General features: G+C 38.1%; 1 protein-coding gene across 1 annotated transcript in view; it reads right to left on the reverse strand.

Moving 5' to 3' along the window:
- Window positions 1–2285: 2285 nt before the first annotated feature.
- Window positions 2286–16837, reverse strand: part of Tsp2A (tetraspanin 2A) — a 43021-nt gene continuing 28469 nt past the window's right edge. The window contains exons 3-5 of the mRNA XM_066389574.1: window positions 11831–12007; window positions 8883–9068; window positions 2286–2706 (exon numbers count right to left, since the gene is read on the reverse strand). Of these exons, the coding sequence (XP_066245671.1) occupies window positions 2626–2706; window positions 8883–9068; window positions 11831–12007 (444 nt within the window). The 3' untranslated portion in view covers window positions 2286–2625. The remainder of the gene's footprint in view (window positions 2707–8882; window positions 9069–11830; window positions 12008–16837) is intronic.

Below are 16837 nucleotides of genomic sequence, written 5' to 3' on the forward strand. Positions count from 1 at the left end.
CACAATCGCCGAGCACTGACGGTCTTTTCTGGCATGACTCACGTAATCATTTCAAAGGATGATTTAGTATTGTACCTAATTTAATCAGCTTATTTTAAGATTTAATTTTTCGCCTCAACGATTACGCTCAGTAAACATGAATAACACTTGGACATCTATCTTTCAACCAGAGCTCAACACTTCGAAATTATAACATGAATCGTGCCAAAAAAGCCCTCATTCCTGACCGGTTGAGTAGAGGAATTTCAGAGTATTTCGCACATTTTACATGTTAACCCTTCGATTCGAATTTTCGGAACTATGGGAGTACTCTTAAATGAAGGTGTTAAGGATTTTCGAGCCGACAATATTCGAGTTATTCTGTGTCCATATAACGATCGACTAAACGAATTTAAGCGAAAATTTTGAGTTTTTTTCCGAATATTTCCCAATCAGTGCTTGATGGATGATATCCATGAGATTTGGGCGGCAAATGGCATAAATAACGTGGATTCTAGTCAGGCGACCATGGCGCGCTACTTGTGGAACAAACAAACAGAACAACACTTTGGTTCCTCTGAGGTTTCCGGTGAGTTTTTCAAAAAAATCAATGGAATTCGGCATTCAGCCTCATGTTTCACGAAGGGTAAATCTAAGCAGATTCATACCAGCTGCCAACTTACTTAATTGAATAATTAAATAACAGTTTTCTCCAGGCTGCAAGCGCGAAATCTCTAAGGGAAATGAAGTGAAACTGGTAGTCTCCGTCGACAATTGAAAGGAAAACTCGATATTTTCATTGTCAAAACGTTTTCGATCTCACTCTCCATGCCTATATGAAGCATAATAGTATATTCCCCCATAAATCTAACTTTCGTGGCGAATTAGTTTTGGGTTTTGTGCACGACAAGATAAACTGTTCAAAAGCCTCAAGGGACTCGCTTTTTATAGGGCGTTTCTTTTGTTGGCCCTATTGATTAGCTCACATATTACTTCAGATTCCAATAGCACCAAATTTTCGTATCAGCAGAAGACATCAGCCCCCAAGTCGGGTTTTATAGTGGATTATTTAGCGCTTAATAACCTGGCCAGGTTTACTACCAGCTTCCCTCTCCGGGCTTCCGGGAATCTGGATACAAATTTGCAAGCAATAATATGCATCGTAAATAACGGATGCAGTTAAGGCAGTTTGTTTGCAGGAGAAACGCCAGAGTTTCGTCCCTTAATTATTATACATTGCTCAAACCGAATAAGTTGGAAACTCACTGAAAGTTACCTCTCTTCTGCAGTGATAAATTTCCTGGAGCACCAACATCATTTTCAGCTCCAGATGAGATGCAACTGTTTATGAAGGCAAATTTCGCTTTTTCTCTTGTTCTGGATTAGGGTTGTTTCTGCCATGCAGATGCAATAAAACTTTCGGGGAGCACAAGCCAAAGTCCAATTTTATGTTTAAAACAAAGTTTGTATTGTGTGGTATACCTGGCAGAAAATGAGCAACTTTGTTGTTGAGTTGTCGAGAAATTTCCTTTTGGTCGATTGCAGCTGCTCCTCCCTATAGCCCGAGGAGTGAATATTGCAGTGTCTAATACGATTTTCCAGCAGACGTAGAAAAACCCTCATATTATTAAAGACGAAAATCCAGAGAAAGCACTTTGGATATTATTAAAAGGAGGAAAAATATTGAATTTGCATTTTTGCCGTTTTATCTGCGGCATGCATTTTTCATTCAGCTCTCTGAATATCTGGCAAAAAACGAGTTGCTGTGCCCGCACAGTGGCGTAGCAAACAGCCCTCGCAGGTCACTCTGGAACATGCCGTTTTAAGAAGGGTTAAACACTATTAGACTAATGTGTGTGGTCGAACTGCTATTGCAATTAGTATGCATTAGGAGGGATATCAATTTAGATTAAGTCCGTTAATTGGATGACACGAAACAACGTAATTGCATATGTAAGCCAATCAATATAATACCGCAAAAGGGGGTAATCAGGAAGCGATATCCCAGTTTTCCGGTGCATTAGAGTAAATTTCAGTTTTCGATTAAAACATGTGTCCTCTATACGTCTGAGAAAATTCCGTTCAAAAATCTCGAAGCAATGGGGGATATTGGATTTGCATTTTTCGAATCTAAAACCATTTTAGGGATTGAGATTCACAAAAGTGCCCGGAGACGGCGAATAAACTAGAATACGTGCATTCTTGCTTTATTATTTGCAGATGGAAATCTCCTGGAACGTGGAAAGAGAGAGGTTTTTGTCCAAAATTATATTTCCAATTCTGCTGCTAAATCAAAGCTAATCTACTTAAATTATAAAATCTATTTATTCATTTAAATCGTTAGAACTACGTACAATGAGAGGCAGTTTCGGGAAATTTCGTCGGCATATTTACACATTTTCAAGTGTCGCAGACACGACAAAACACAATTTCATTGTAATCAGAGCCTTTCAAAGACAATCTATTTAAAAAATACAAAAATCTGGTGCTTACAAACTAACTAAAACAACCTTTGACATTACTGCGCATTAACGCAGGACTTTATCCAAATAAATAATTTAATTAAAAGTACCAAAGAGTACTAAACTTGCTGGACGAAGCAACATCTTGTACTGGTATTTTACTGTTTATAAGTATAGAAGAGGATTACTTGTTGTAGGTTTCCGCTTCTTCTTCTTCTTTCCTCAAAGCCTGGATTAGGACGATTGACAAGACCACGTTCATAATCTGGAAAAGACAACACATGACAAATCACTCAATAAGTCTTCCGTCTGACATCTGCACACTGTTGCACAGACACGCTGGCAACACTGTTAACAGACCCATGTGATTTATGGTTAGTGCCAACTTTCAAGCGGCAGCTGTCAAAATTTCGTGACATTCTGACAATTAGTGTACAGGTTACAGTGATTTTAGTGATAAAAAAGCATTTCGAGTGTTCAACAAACATTGTTCTTTGATGGAGAAAAATACTGCCAAACAGCGGCTTGATAACCGTTATGGAGATTCTGCTCCAGGGAAATCAATTATTGTTGACTGTGCTGAATTTAAACATCGATGATGCTGAACGCTTTGGTCGCCTAAAACCAGAAAAATATAAAAAAAGTCAGCAAAATATTATAGTTTCGAAAAACCGTAAAGTGAAGTTGCGTGATATAGCTGACGTTATCCTTAAAGATGTCAGAATGTACATAGTGTGTTTGTAATTTACACGAAAGTTTGGACATACATAAGTTGCTTTCGAAGTGGGTGTTGCGTTTGCGCACACCAGACCAAAAACAACAACGTATCCACGAATCAGAGCTCTGCTTAGAGTTGTTTAAGCAAGGTAAAAAGGATTTCTTGCATCGGTATGTGACAATAAATGAAACATGGATTCTCTACTACACAACCGAATCAAAAAGATCGTCAGCTGAATGAACAATAGCGGGTGAAAGTCGTCCAAAGTGACAAAAATATCAAAAGTCAGCTAACCAGGTTATGGCACCCGTATTTTGAAACGTGCATAATATTTTGTTCACCGACTATTTTGAGAAAGGCAAAACTATTAATAGTGAATGGCATTATTCGATCGATTGAGTGTGGGAATTAAAAAAAAACAACCGCACATGCAAAGAAAGAATGCTGTTCTACCAAGAAAATGCTCCATGTCACGAATCGATGAGAAAGATGGTTAAATTGAATGAATTACGCTTCAAATCGCTTCCTCGTCCACCGTATTCTCCAGATTTAGCTCCCAGTGACTGCTGGGTTGTTGCAAATATCAGAGAGATGCTCCAGGAAAAAAAAATATCGAAAAATTAGAGGAATAAATGCGTCGCTCTTGAAAGAGGGTTTGTTGATGAACAGAGTCGAATTTCCAAAAAAAAAAGTTTTTCTTAGCGAGACCCGAGACTTATCACTTCAATCTTGATCTCAGTTGCAACTGTAGCATTAAAAGAAATTTAGTAAGATTCGTGAAAATTTGAAGAGGCAATTGTAAGCATTAATCAGACGTTAATTTCACCGGCCATATTTACTAACTTGCCATCAGCAATCAATTTACAGTAGCCTGTTCTTGAGGCAACAGGCTTTTAGTTAAATAAACAGTCTTGGCGATGAGTTGTCTTCTCGTGGATATCTCGATTCCAAAGCTACAACTCGTTGGTAAACGGAATTCAATTTGTGCACCACTTACTGTTTGCCGAAACGTATTTTCAAATTTAGTTCGCCTCATGCATCTAGAATTCGGGAAAAGGGTTGAAAAGTTTCGTCTTGATTGAAATAAATGATCTGGCGAGACATCACGCAGGTAGAAACGAGCCCAGAAATGGAAAGAGAAATGAAACGACAATGGAGTTGTTTAAACGGAAAACGTTTTATCCATTTGTTGGAATGCAGTGCGTTTATTATTCACAATGGTTGTATAGGTGGTGTTATAATGGTGTTTTACCAACTGAAACTGGAAATAAGAGCAGCGAAATGAAAATATATCTCCCAGCGAATCAGGCCAGAGATAAAGTCGCTTATGAGCTTTTTGTTTCGTTAATTGCACCTATATGATCATTTTTCCAGGAATACTTTTAGGCTAATACATTTCTGTTTCGAAACTTCCTTCGCAGGTATCTCGAGAGTACGTTACGAGACCGGAAAGCAGTGTTTTGCAGGGTGAGCCAAGTGAGCTTGGAGAGCCCTCCTAAACACGTTTTCAATCAATTTCTTGTCATTTTCAAATGGTTTGGGAATCCTTTCGTCAAGTTTAGAAGAACTCCCCTTTCAGAGCTTTCCAGATTTTACTACAATTTTGAGAGTCATTCGTGAGTAACTCTCATTCTGGAGGTGCCAAGATGGAGAGCATTTCCTCATTAACTTAGCCTCCCTACATGAATTACTTTGCTTTCGACTTTAGCGAGTTCTCTACATTCGAGTTCATTTATTTTTTTAACAATCTTGTGCGTTGGTCCCTGCACCCTCGGGCCGAAGCCCCCTTTTTCGTCGAGACTGCTTTGACCAGGCAGCTTGAATGTTATCGCGTCTTCATGCGATCGTTGTTGAGTTTCTGAAATCTATGAGTAATCTCTTTTCTTAGTTGGCCAAGTAGAAATGTTCATCATCGACTGGTAGTTTGTCAAGGAAGGAAGTTTCATCTCCCATCCAGTTAGCAGCAACGATGGTGCTTAGCGTGTTGACTCACGTTGTGAGTTGCGGTACGCAAGGAAGGATAGAGGTGCCAGTTTATTCCAATTTCTTTGGTTATCATCGTCATACCCTGAGTGGTACTGATTTATGATTCTCTTAGGCCTCTGGATTATTCCGTCAGTTCTGGATGAAATGCCGTTGTCCGAGTTCTCTTCACAGGATGTTCATTAAATCTCTCCAAATCTCCTTCCTTGGCACCTTTGGCACACAACCCACGATTGTTGCCCTTGGACATATTACGCAACAACTTTCCAGATACGTCCGTAAAAATTGGGTTTAACGCCCTTGAGACGAAAATAACCACATTTTATGCATTCGACCATAGTGAGTATTAACTTTCCGCCCATAAAACAAACATATACGAAATAACTCTTGACCCCATTAATCACCCACCAACGACCGTTTCCAATTTCACTTAATAATCCAATATTGGCGTTATGGATAGTCCATAATTATCAATACCCTTAAAATTGTACTGGGGCCCTTGATAGGGCTATGTAGCCCATGTAAACTTAAAACTAGCAGGGGTTTATAGGAAAAGGAAAAAAATGATGAAGTAAGAATTTTAATGTCGGCTTCCCTAGGTTTATTAATCACCACCTCGCGTGTGTTCTTTATCTATAACTCATTACTTCTTAAACCGAGCTTTGGAGTGCATGCATGTACTTGTGTAGGGTTAAAGATAAATTAATCGCCAGCATGTCTAACTGCCTATCGATTCTAACTGTTCGGGGGGTTTTCTCACAATAACCCCCGTTTAAAGTATCGAAAACCGCCACTTTAGCTCTGCCTTCATCCCGACCGAAATTGTCAAGAAATATACCGAAACTAGGCAGGCCAAAATGGGAATTCCATTGTATATCCTCAACATTCGCGTGTTTTGTTCCCGACCCTCCCGGATTTTGCATATTCAGCTTTAATTAAAACGGAATACATACTCGACAGAAATCATAATGTTTCCCTAATATTCCCTGTTACCAGATCAGGGTTTTATTGCCCAGAAATGCTGCATGAATATTTCAAATTATTGCCCCCCAGAGGGTGTGGATTTTGTAACGATTTTTTCGTGTAAAATACCGTTTGAAAAGTCCTGGGATTTGAAGCTGAAATACAGGGAGAAATGGTGTAATTTTACTAATAAATCAAGGGCTATCTTAAGTCAAATTAATATGCAGCGGTGCATGTTTATTTCCATTACGTGTTTGAAAAGTTTCATTTACGTATACATATTTAACATGCACCAGCAATTACTTTCATTCCACTTGCCTTTTTATGTTCATTGGGAATTTGCTCTATCGGAGTTCATACATCTGTGTTCCTTGTGGTATAAAGGGCTGTGCTCACTGATAAAGATATTCTTTTGAAGAAGATTTTGCCACCGCACGCAGCTTCCCTGGTATTGCCATTTTGCACATGATTTTACACAACTGCAAAACCATTGGGCGCAAATCTGCACAATTCTTTTGTACAGAGACATTTAATTTTATAATTTTTCCAAGTATTTTTCACCTCTAACCACGGGTTTTCCATTTTCTTCGAAGATCGCACGTCATCCATCATATTGTCTTTTTTACACCCAGTTCGAGCAATGGTGGGATAATTTGAATACAGAAAGGCGCACCAATTTAAACTTAGTACCGTTAAAATTTTCATTTGCCACCACTGTGCCGACGTCATCAACTTATATTAAGAAGTAGTAGGCCCTGGATGCAGTTAACACGTACGTTACATCTTCAGTCTTCATTTAAGAAAGTGTGCTAGAAAAGGATGCTTATAGGCTAGTAGGTAACATTAGCTTTGAGTCAGAGGTTGATCTGGGCCAGTGGTGCCAGATGAGAATTGAGGCGGACAAAATTAGAGATCTTAGAGAAGTTTTTCTAGAAAATTGATTGTTGTTTTTCACTTTTCAATCAATTACTTCGAATTACTTTTGCTAATATTTTTTCTACTTATTTCAATTGATCGAAACGAGCATGTCACGTGTTCTGTTTCAATTACTGTTTCTACTACATTTAGATGTTTTAATTTTGCCGGAAATATAACTTCAATCTGTTGGTTTTTCTGCAGCATTCTCACCCGATTTTCTTGCACAGGAATCCAAGTAACGGAAGGAATAGTAATTTTTATTATTTTCGATAGAAATGTATTTATTCTCCAAACGTGAAGACTCTATTGTCTGATTGTTGGCAAGATGGGTAAAGAGCCGTGCCGTAAGAAATTTTTAGCAATTTTGTATGCCGTAGAGATCTTGGTTTCAATTTCCTGAAAGGAATATTTTGGTAATATTAGAGCTAATACGCGGAATTGTTTTCTTCGGTTGCAGAGTCCCAAATTTCTATTGAATCCGCTTTTGACTTTCCGCATCTTCCTTTGCTACCTATTTTCCGAGATCATAGGGAAAGGTTTACCGTACTTAAAACATATTAGAGTAGATGGAATGTAAAGAATTTTTTCCAAAAGCCCAAATCTACCCGTTTCAAGGGAATCCATGTTTAGCAAAAAAAACCGAATGATAAATGTGGCATCAGGGCCGTAGTAAACTAGTGGAAATGTTTTGAGTGTTGCCTATGTCACATTGCGAAATATTCTGCGAAGTGTTGCCTAATTTTCAGTTTTTCTGTTCTAAATTTGAAACTGTTTCGGTCGAATCGGATTTTCTGGTGTTTTAAAAATGTTCGTTATTTTCATTAAAAGCGTATTTATAGCGTTTGAAAGTTTGTAGGCATTTAACGATTAGTTGTGGGAATACTTTAAAGTTGGTGGCGAGTTATTGTTATTACTGAACATTTTGACGTCAAAACTTGCCTATTTTTAAGCCATTAAATCTCGATTAGACGTTGTCAACAAATCGGGTTTTACTGAAAACCTGAAACCTTAATGCGATCATTAACGTGTTTTGGCAGCTTAGGCTTAGACGCCCTCGTTTGCTCAGTATTATCGTCTTCATTTAGTGCCCAGGGTAATACATTTTCCCCTCCTGTCACATGTCGCTTATATTGAGCTTACATCGGGTTTCAGTTCTAGCTTCGCTTTTACTTCGATAAACATTTATTTATAATTAAAGCTATTTTGTTCCCATTAAAAGAGCGGGTTTTCAACAGTCGCCTAAAGCGTTTAAAACTTCGGCAATTGGACAAAAGAGATTTTATTAATAATATAAAAGATCTTAATCTTCTCCGAGTTGGAATACAAAGTTCAAATTCCCTAACTTATTAATAACTCCCTGCGAAATTCAATTAGGTACCTTGAAACGCTAACCGATTGCGAAAGTCCTCAGAGTGGAAATAATTTAAATTTTCCAAATACACACGGAAACTTACGAAGTTTAATATTCCGAGAAACTAACTTTGATCCTTTTGCTTCTTCTTGGAAATTGTTTCCCGGCGAGGAAAACTTATTCCGCCCGCTTCCGGATTATTGAAAAACTTTAGACGCGAAAATCATTAGCTACCTTACACGTCACAAAACCCAAAAACCTTTCTCCGCTAATTTAAAACATTTTCCTACCTACCCAAATTCCAAATATTCGCCCCGCAATAAGCCCCGGCTTGCTTTTGATCCCCCCAACTTTTAATGACGCCAAAATCCGTACCGGCATTCGAATGTCAACTAAATAAACTTCCCTTACTAATGGAGTTTAACTCGCATCTTTGATGTCGACCTCTGAATTAGTTTGATAATTTTGTGTCCCGAAAGTTCGCAGTAAACATTTGCGAAATACTTACGCTAATAAAGGCCACCAGCATAGCTAGTGCTGCTATCCAGGCACATTTGGCTTCAAAGAACCAAGTTAGTTCGTCCACGCATCCATGGAAAAAGGGATTTCCAGTCACTGTGTCCCTGCATTCAGTTGGAAGGGGCTGTCCCAGGACTCCGTAGTCGTCAGGACCGTCAGCCCCGCAGCAAGCAATCTGCAAGTGTTAACTTACAGAAGTCTTCCCGAAGCTTGTTGGTTTTTGAGGTATTCCCCCAAAAGGAAAAAGAGTAAATATAATCATACGTCACATTTCTGGATTTGGGGAGGGCGGCAGGCAATCTAAACTCCAGCAGTCCCCCATTTATATCCCTGCCCGTTTTTATCCGGAACTAATGGGAAGAAACTTTTTTCACTTGGACGGGCAACAAATGTCGACTTTGAGGTGATGTCGAAACTTTTGCATTTAATTTACTACTGAGAGCTTCTTTTTCAAGTTGCGAAAGGACCGTAAAGTGTGGTGCTTTCGAGAATTTGTCTTGAGGACCTAAGTGCCGGTAACTTTGACAGTAAATTGAGCAATAATCTAATGACGAAACCTTATCTCCAAGTCAACAAGAGCTTGTTGTTCCAGCTAAACTTGCCAGAATATTAATAATTTGGCCCTCAAGAAGGATTAAACCAATATTCGATAACCGCTGCCCTAAAATATGCATAAATTAGGGATTCAGGAATTAAATATTTTTAGATTTTTGTGAAATATGCTTTGGAATAATTCTTTACGTCAGAAGACCGAAAAGGAGGGTCCTCCAGGGCGAGCCCGAAACCTTGGAAAGTCCGGCTAAGTACATTTTCGGTCGCGTGACCTACAATATTTATTTTTACCGCCGACCTTAGTTGATGCTTTGTTCGTTTTTATATTTAAATAAATGCTATAACGCGTATCTTTGATAAAATATTCTTCGTCACATTGTTTATTTTGTTTACGCATGAATTTATAAAATGAATTCGGCATGCAAGGCCACATTTGGGGCGGTTCGCCTACCAATTATCCAATGGGTATTAATGTCTTTATCACAGCAGGAGTGCCAAAAGTTAGCCGAAATCGCCCTTGATTTTATAAAATAATGTGTTTTTAGAAGCATCGATGTTTTTCCATGTCTGCGTTATGTATTTGCGAGATAATTATGCAGACAGAGGGATCGGAAAAATCAGCGATCGGAAAATAGTTTTGCAGATCCTTCGGGGCAACTTTCTGGTCTTGAATGATGAAACGTTACTTTCAGGTTAGAAAACCGAACAGACAGTGTTTAATTTTTGTATAATTTTACTTTAATAAAGAATTTCTTGAGTTCCTTTATACAGGGAGTTATTTAGATACGTGGCCAAACTTCAAGAGGTGATCATTTGAGTAATTCCAAGACGAAAAATTTATTCAAACATAAGTCTAGTAATGCTTCGTTTCCAAGATACAGGGTATCAAACTTTTTTTTTAAATCGTTTTTTCGTAAAAATCTCAATAATCCTTTAGCCGATTTTGCTGAAATTTGGCGGTGTTATTTACGATTACTATTGTTATTTATGTGCCACCGACTTTTTTAAAATTTATATTTTTTCCCTTTAAGCAACGTCATGGCCATCCAGGTTTCAGGATTTATATCCGCTAGATTTTTTCCTTTGGGGGCACGTAAAATCCTTTTTTTATGGCATTCCGGTCAACAGTGAAGAAGAATTAATCCAACGGATATGGCATTCATGCAATCAGATAAGATATTCACCGAGAATGCTTTAACGTGTTCAGCAATCGATGTAAAAACGAGCTAATGCTTGTATTCAAGTTGAAAGCGGACATTTTTAGTAACTATTGTAAGTTTCATGTTACTTATTGTTAATTTTTTTTTCTAAGAAAAATTGCAGCAGCATTTATTTATAAGTGTAGTTTTAATGAAGCGTTTTTCTTGTTTGATTTTTCTTAAATTTTCGGTCTTACTTCTGTGGATGCCACTAGCAAAAGGAGATAAACAATTTCTAGCTTAAAAGATTCCTCTGTACTACATTAAAAACTGTGGCTAAGTGTCAATGTTATATTAGTTTGCGCCTTCTTGTTGTTTAGGAGTTTTTTAATATGTAACGATTAAAACAAAAGTTTGACACCCTGTGTCTTGAAAACGAAGCATTACCGGCCTTATGTTTCTATTAACTTTTCGTCTTAGAATCGCTCAAAGAATCACCCTTTGAAGTTTGGCCACGTACATAAATAACACCCTGTATTTATTGATACTTTTAAGTCAATATTCCAAATGGATTTTTAGCATTTTTAACTCTCACAAATACCACCTTCATTAATCACTTCCACACAATAATTTTTAGACATTCGAGTGTAATGAAACAAAACCTTCAAGCTGTATCAAACTGTCTCGGAATAAAAAATTTAGCTTTAATATTTATTATAAAACGTGCCCTTTACGGGACATCACATAATGAGCAAATTTCGAAGAAAGCAACTTTCGATCCAATTTAAAAAATCCGATCTCATTGGGGGGAAGTTTCCAGTTAACTCGGGAAAGCTAAAGGGCATCGGGTGTGAGAAATCGCGCATTTGACAAAAGTAATTGCAGGAATCCTGAAAAGTTTCCAGACATCAAACGATACGAGTTATAAAAGTTCTGTCGTTAGCTCAGAGGAGAGTAATGGTGGAGTTTATTAAACGGGGGATAGTTGAGATGGATTTAGTGACTCGATATTGACCACTGACTCAAATGTGAAATGTTTGCAAAGCTAAAATCTCCCGAAGAGATGCTGCAGTATCGGGTTCATACATGTGCCTAATCCCCATATAGCAAACTCCACTCGGGTTTGTTTGCCAAGCACTCAATATTTCCCCTTTGATGTTTAGCGACTTCTCATATCTCTCTATAAATTTGTTTTTGAGGGGGCAAATTCCCGAAACAAAAGGTTTGAAATTCCTGGCATACTTACACCTTCCTGAATCATGGCTAGAGTGTTTCTGGCTTCGTCGTATTGGGCATTCATAATGAGCCGACGCATACTTTCACGTATTCGGGGCTGGAAGTTGGAATCTCTTGCACTGTTGTCAAGGAGGACAGCTGATCCCGCTAAGAGAACGATGAAGGCGAACACCTGTGTCCCGATGTACTGAAATGGAAGAAGTACTAAAGTTCTAATGTAGGAAAGTTGTGGATATTTAGATAAGAAATGTGACTGTACAGGGTGTCCCATTTTTGACGATTTTCGCAGGTGTCATGGAAACTGCTGTAGATGGTGCAAAACGGTCTACGCAATAGCGTGCTGCATTTCTGTCGAACAAATGATGTTGCTGACCAAATTTTCATAGTTACTTGCGTTTTTGAACTACAGGGTGATTTTGAAAAAATGCCATTTTGGGACCCCCTCGTATTTTTTTCACCTTGTGGCTCATCGAAATGGAAAAAATAGATTGGAATTCATCATATTTTTGGGAACGTTCGAAAACTGTCATATCGAATGGGAAGAAACTTGATATAACTTAAATCTCCAGAAAATACAAGTAATTTAGCTGTCAAAGTAAAAAACCTTCTGTTTTTCATAGCCTATTTGCTAAAAATAATTTAAAAAGTAATAAATATTAATTTTGCGAACCAAATATAACAACAACCCTATAGTATTATACATTTTCTAAAAAAATGAATGTTATTATAAAAATATATACAGTGTTCCATAAGAAAAAACCCAGTTAATAACTAAAAAACTATTACATATAGGAAAAACCTGAGTTCACCTCTGGATTTTAAGGAAAATTCTAGTTAAGAATCCATTTTCTCCGTTTCGATAAGCCGGAACGTAAAGAAAATAGAAGGGGGTCTTAAAATGGCATTTTTTCAAAATCACCCTGTAGTTAAAAAATGCAACTAGTTATGAAAGTTTTGTCAGCAGCATCGTTTGTTTCATAAAAAAACAGCACACTGCTGCGGAAACCTTTTTGCGCTATCTACAGTAGTGTCCACGATACCTGCGAAACCATAAAAAAATGGGCCACACTGTACAGTGTGTTCAAAGTAAGGAATGTCTAGAATGGAAATGTGGCAAACGGTAATGGACCTGATTGAATGAGAGCACATATTTCTAATAACTCGTTTAGTCACTATTCCAATTTAAAAGTTAAAACACTGCGTATGCTATCATAGGCAGATACAGGGTGCTCCATTTAAGAAATGTTGCTTGTACAATCGTATTCTATTTCGATAACTTTTTCTTTAATCTGGAATTTTCCTAGAAAAAAATTAGTTAAAAATACAAATAGTTTGTGTTTGCGACTTTTTGCTAACTTTTCGAATAAGCCCATGGGTCACTATGTGTAGTGTGTCCCAGATGAGGATGTTCATCATGCGGATCTCGCAACCGATAACAGATATAACTCCAAAGGTATTACTTTAATGGTGCAAAACGATCTTAAAAATTATTTTTCCTTTCTCATTCATTCTAAAACAATGAAATTTTTTAAATATCTCTTTTTCCCGATTTATGATGATAAAAAGATGAGGACTGAAACTAGTTTTCATTGCTCTTTTTATAAGCTTCAACGTGACATTCTTGGCTTCATTCTATGACATCTCATTAGTGAAGTCTAATCCTCAACTTTTTGTTAAGTACGGTCCTGGTAAGTGTTTCGTCGATTTTACGACAGAGTTTTATTATAAATTCAGAATTTTGTTACTTTTTTTCCATCGACCGATTAATGTCACGGGCCTTTAATGGATCCAGAATAATTCATTAACGACCTCTATTAATATACGATTTTTCATCAATTCGTTATTTTCAGCGCATCGCGACTGGTTTGAAGCGGCCGATTCCGGCCACGACTCTCTACACCCATTATTCAATATCTGGTGCAAAAATTGTGGACTTCTGTGTTTCTCCTCCGGACCTGAAGGACCTTAAATTATCGATAAAGGTCCGGTCAAAGATTTTATCCATTGATTCCAATTAGTATCGAACTAAGCCGGGGCCCTTATCCTTTAATCATTACATCGGACATTTAAGATGATTATATTAGCCAAATAGGCGTAAGGGAAATTTGGAAATCCCTGCAGGATTTGTTGGGATTTGCAAGGGTCGAGACGACCGAAGGGTTGAGGTTTTGTCTAATCTAATTATTAACTAGCGATTTTTGCCTGTTATAAATAATTCCCGAGCGAGGCGGTTCAGCGGTGGGGCCCTCGAGAGGGCTCCGGGAAAGGAGTTAAACCAAAAAAGTATGAGATTCCCGCGAGGAAAAAACTGGAAACACTGACATTTCTAATACGCTGTAATATATAAAACATAATCAATATACTGTCATAACTCTTGATAAGGGTAGGGCAGCCCTGATCTCGGTATAAGTTAAAAAAGAAAATGATGATTTATAGGGGCAACCGTCAAACTTTAAGGCGCACACACCAGCACAGTTTTCCATATAAAATATTAAAACAACCCCCGACTTCAAAATTTTCCGATACTACCCTTAAACAGCCATAAATACCTCCCTCGGTCAGATTTATGGCCGGGGATGTAAATTTTTGGTAACGTGTGTGATGGTTTTTTCTTGGACCTAATTAGGCGACAGCGAGCTAAATCCAGGGTCGGCTACGGAAGAAGGAGCAAATCCCTTCCGACATTGAATGAGGGCCAAGAGTGATGTAACCGATTTCGGACCTAATGCCAAGAACTAATTAGGGGCCAAATAAGCAGAGCGCTATTTTTCTTGATTTCGCTTTTGGAGCAAATTGGTTTGACGTAATAGACACTAAAATGCTCAATTGTTAGAATGCCCGCGTTTTCATTATGGGAAAAGCTTTCTCGTGTCTCGAAAGATAATTTAAATGTGGATCTAATTATTATTGGAAACTTACGTATTAGGGGAGACACTGGCGGAAGTTGCCCTGCAACCCGAAAGTGAGAAGTTTCTTAGCCACCCTCTAATTATAAAGCAGCAAGCCTGCTCTGCTAACGAACTCCTTTGCTTATATCGGTGTTGCAATGAAACTTCCACGTAAACTTTAGTAAAAAAATCGAATAGCATCATTAAAACTTAAATACGCTTCGAAAACCAAAGCAGGGAATTATTTATTTCTCTATTCTTGAAGAGAAAGTTTTAATAGCTCAAGCTGAGAGTTCTGGAAGTTGTACAAATTGCTGGGTTTATTAATAAATAGTCTCTTTTGTGTATCTGTTTAGGGTGGAGGGCATTATTTATTGATACGTTTTAATGCACTTGGAGGAGCAACTTTGTGGGTTATATTTAGTTCACGATACGTGTCTTGTACAAAAAATATGAGAGGCTTTTCAGATTCTCAACTACCTGAAAAAACCTTTTTTCTCTTCACCCGGGATTTCCCTCCTGGGACCGACAGAGTAGCGTTACTTCGGGAGGGGGATGGAAATCTCTTATCCACATTGTGTTCCTCAGGTTTTACGCCCTTTGTTCCGCTGTCAGTCCATTACTTCCTCTTCTTCCAGTTCCAAATGATTGCAAATGATTAAATGGAGGTTTGATCCTGGAACTTCTTACTGCTCGTGAATTTTTTCTTAATCTTTTTCTTCATTATGTCCGTGAACGTTCTGTGTAGCGCATTTCATTTGTGCTCCGGTTTCGACATACAGGCCGCGATATCTTCTTCAGTTATCACATTCTTACGTGATTCGGTTGCACTTCTCTTTCTTAAATTTCCGGTAGTCAAAGGCCGTGTGAGCAGTGATGTCAACTTCTCCGGGAATCCAGTAGGATTCGTTCGCCTTTTTCTTTATTCAGTATAAGTGTATACTGACCACTTCGTGTGCTGTAATTGTTTGAGTCGAAAAGGGATTTAGTTCCTGGTGTTCCAGTCGGGCTTGAAGATTTTATCCCATTCGTCCTGCGTTTCCCACTTTGTGTGCCACTCTTTCATTAATTGCGTTCTATACAGGGTGTCCTGAAAACACTCCACAAATTTTAAAGAGCGGGTCATCAATACAAACTTTTCTCCTTTAATAATCATATGCCCGCGAAACAAAAAAAAATGTCAATTTCTCATCTGAAGAACTTACCGATATGCCTCGATGAATCGGAAGGAGTGGGGGTCCTGTAGCTTGGCCCGCGCGATCTCCTGATCTCAACACCCTAGATTTTTTCTTTTAGGGTTATATCAAATCTCTAGTCTACGAAACGCCTATGTGTAATGAGGAAGATCTCTTAGCAAGAATAATAGCCAGTTGCACACATCTTGAAGCTATTTCCGAAATGTTTCATAGGGTCCGCGAGCCAATGAACCGACGGTGCATTCGTTTTATTGAAGCTAATGATCCACATTTTGAACAATTACTCTAAGTCATCGTTTATTTATCAATAAAACAACACCTAGCATGAAAAAATGCGATTATAATGACCAACACCATATTGCCTTTTTCAGTTCAAACGGTTCATTTACCGACATACGTTTATTTCCAAAAAGCTTATATATTGATATCTCCCACCACTCCTTAAAGTTTGTCAGTATTTTTTTGGAACACCCTGTATGTCCGTTTTTCTATGTTACCTTGTCTATAAGATTTTTGTCTGTCCTTTATTAACATGTCTAAGGGCGACAGATCTGCAATTGCCTGAATCACTGCTGGTGACACAGTTCAACACACGCTATAGACCATTATACTTAGTCTTCGATTTACTCTTTGCAAACGACTTAAGTATGTTTTGTGTTTTACGGACTTTTCACTGAGATTTCTCTGATTTGTACTTCCAGCTCTTTTATGATTATTTTTCCGACCAATATCACCATCTGAGTCTACAGTAGAGAGATCTACTTTTAGACCAATTTCCTTCAACTTCCTTTTCATTTACATACCAGCATATTGGGTTTTACCCCTTTCTTTTCTCGACCATAACATTGCCCGGTCCTCCGAGTGTGCTATCAGAGTGACGTCAGCCTCGAGGTCAGTCTTCAGAATTCCATTATAGTAAATATTCCGCAAAAT

Source organism: Euwallacea similis, chromosome 4 (genome assembly GCF_039881205.1).
Source record: "Euwallacea similis isolate ESF13 chromosome 4, ESF131.1, whole genome shotgun sequence".
Taxonomy (NCBI): Eukaryota; Metazoa; Arthropoda; class Insecta; order Coleoptera; family Curculionidae; genus Euwallacea; species Euwallacea similis.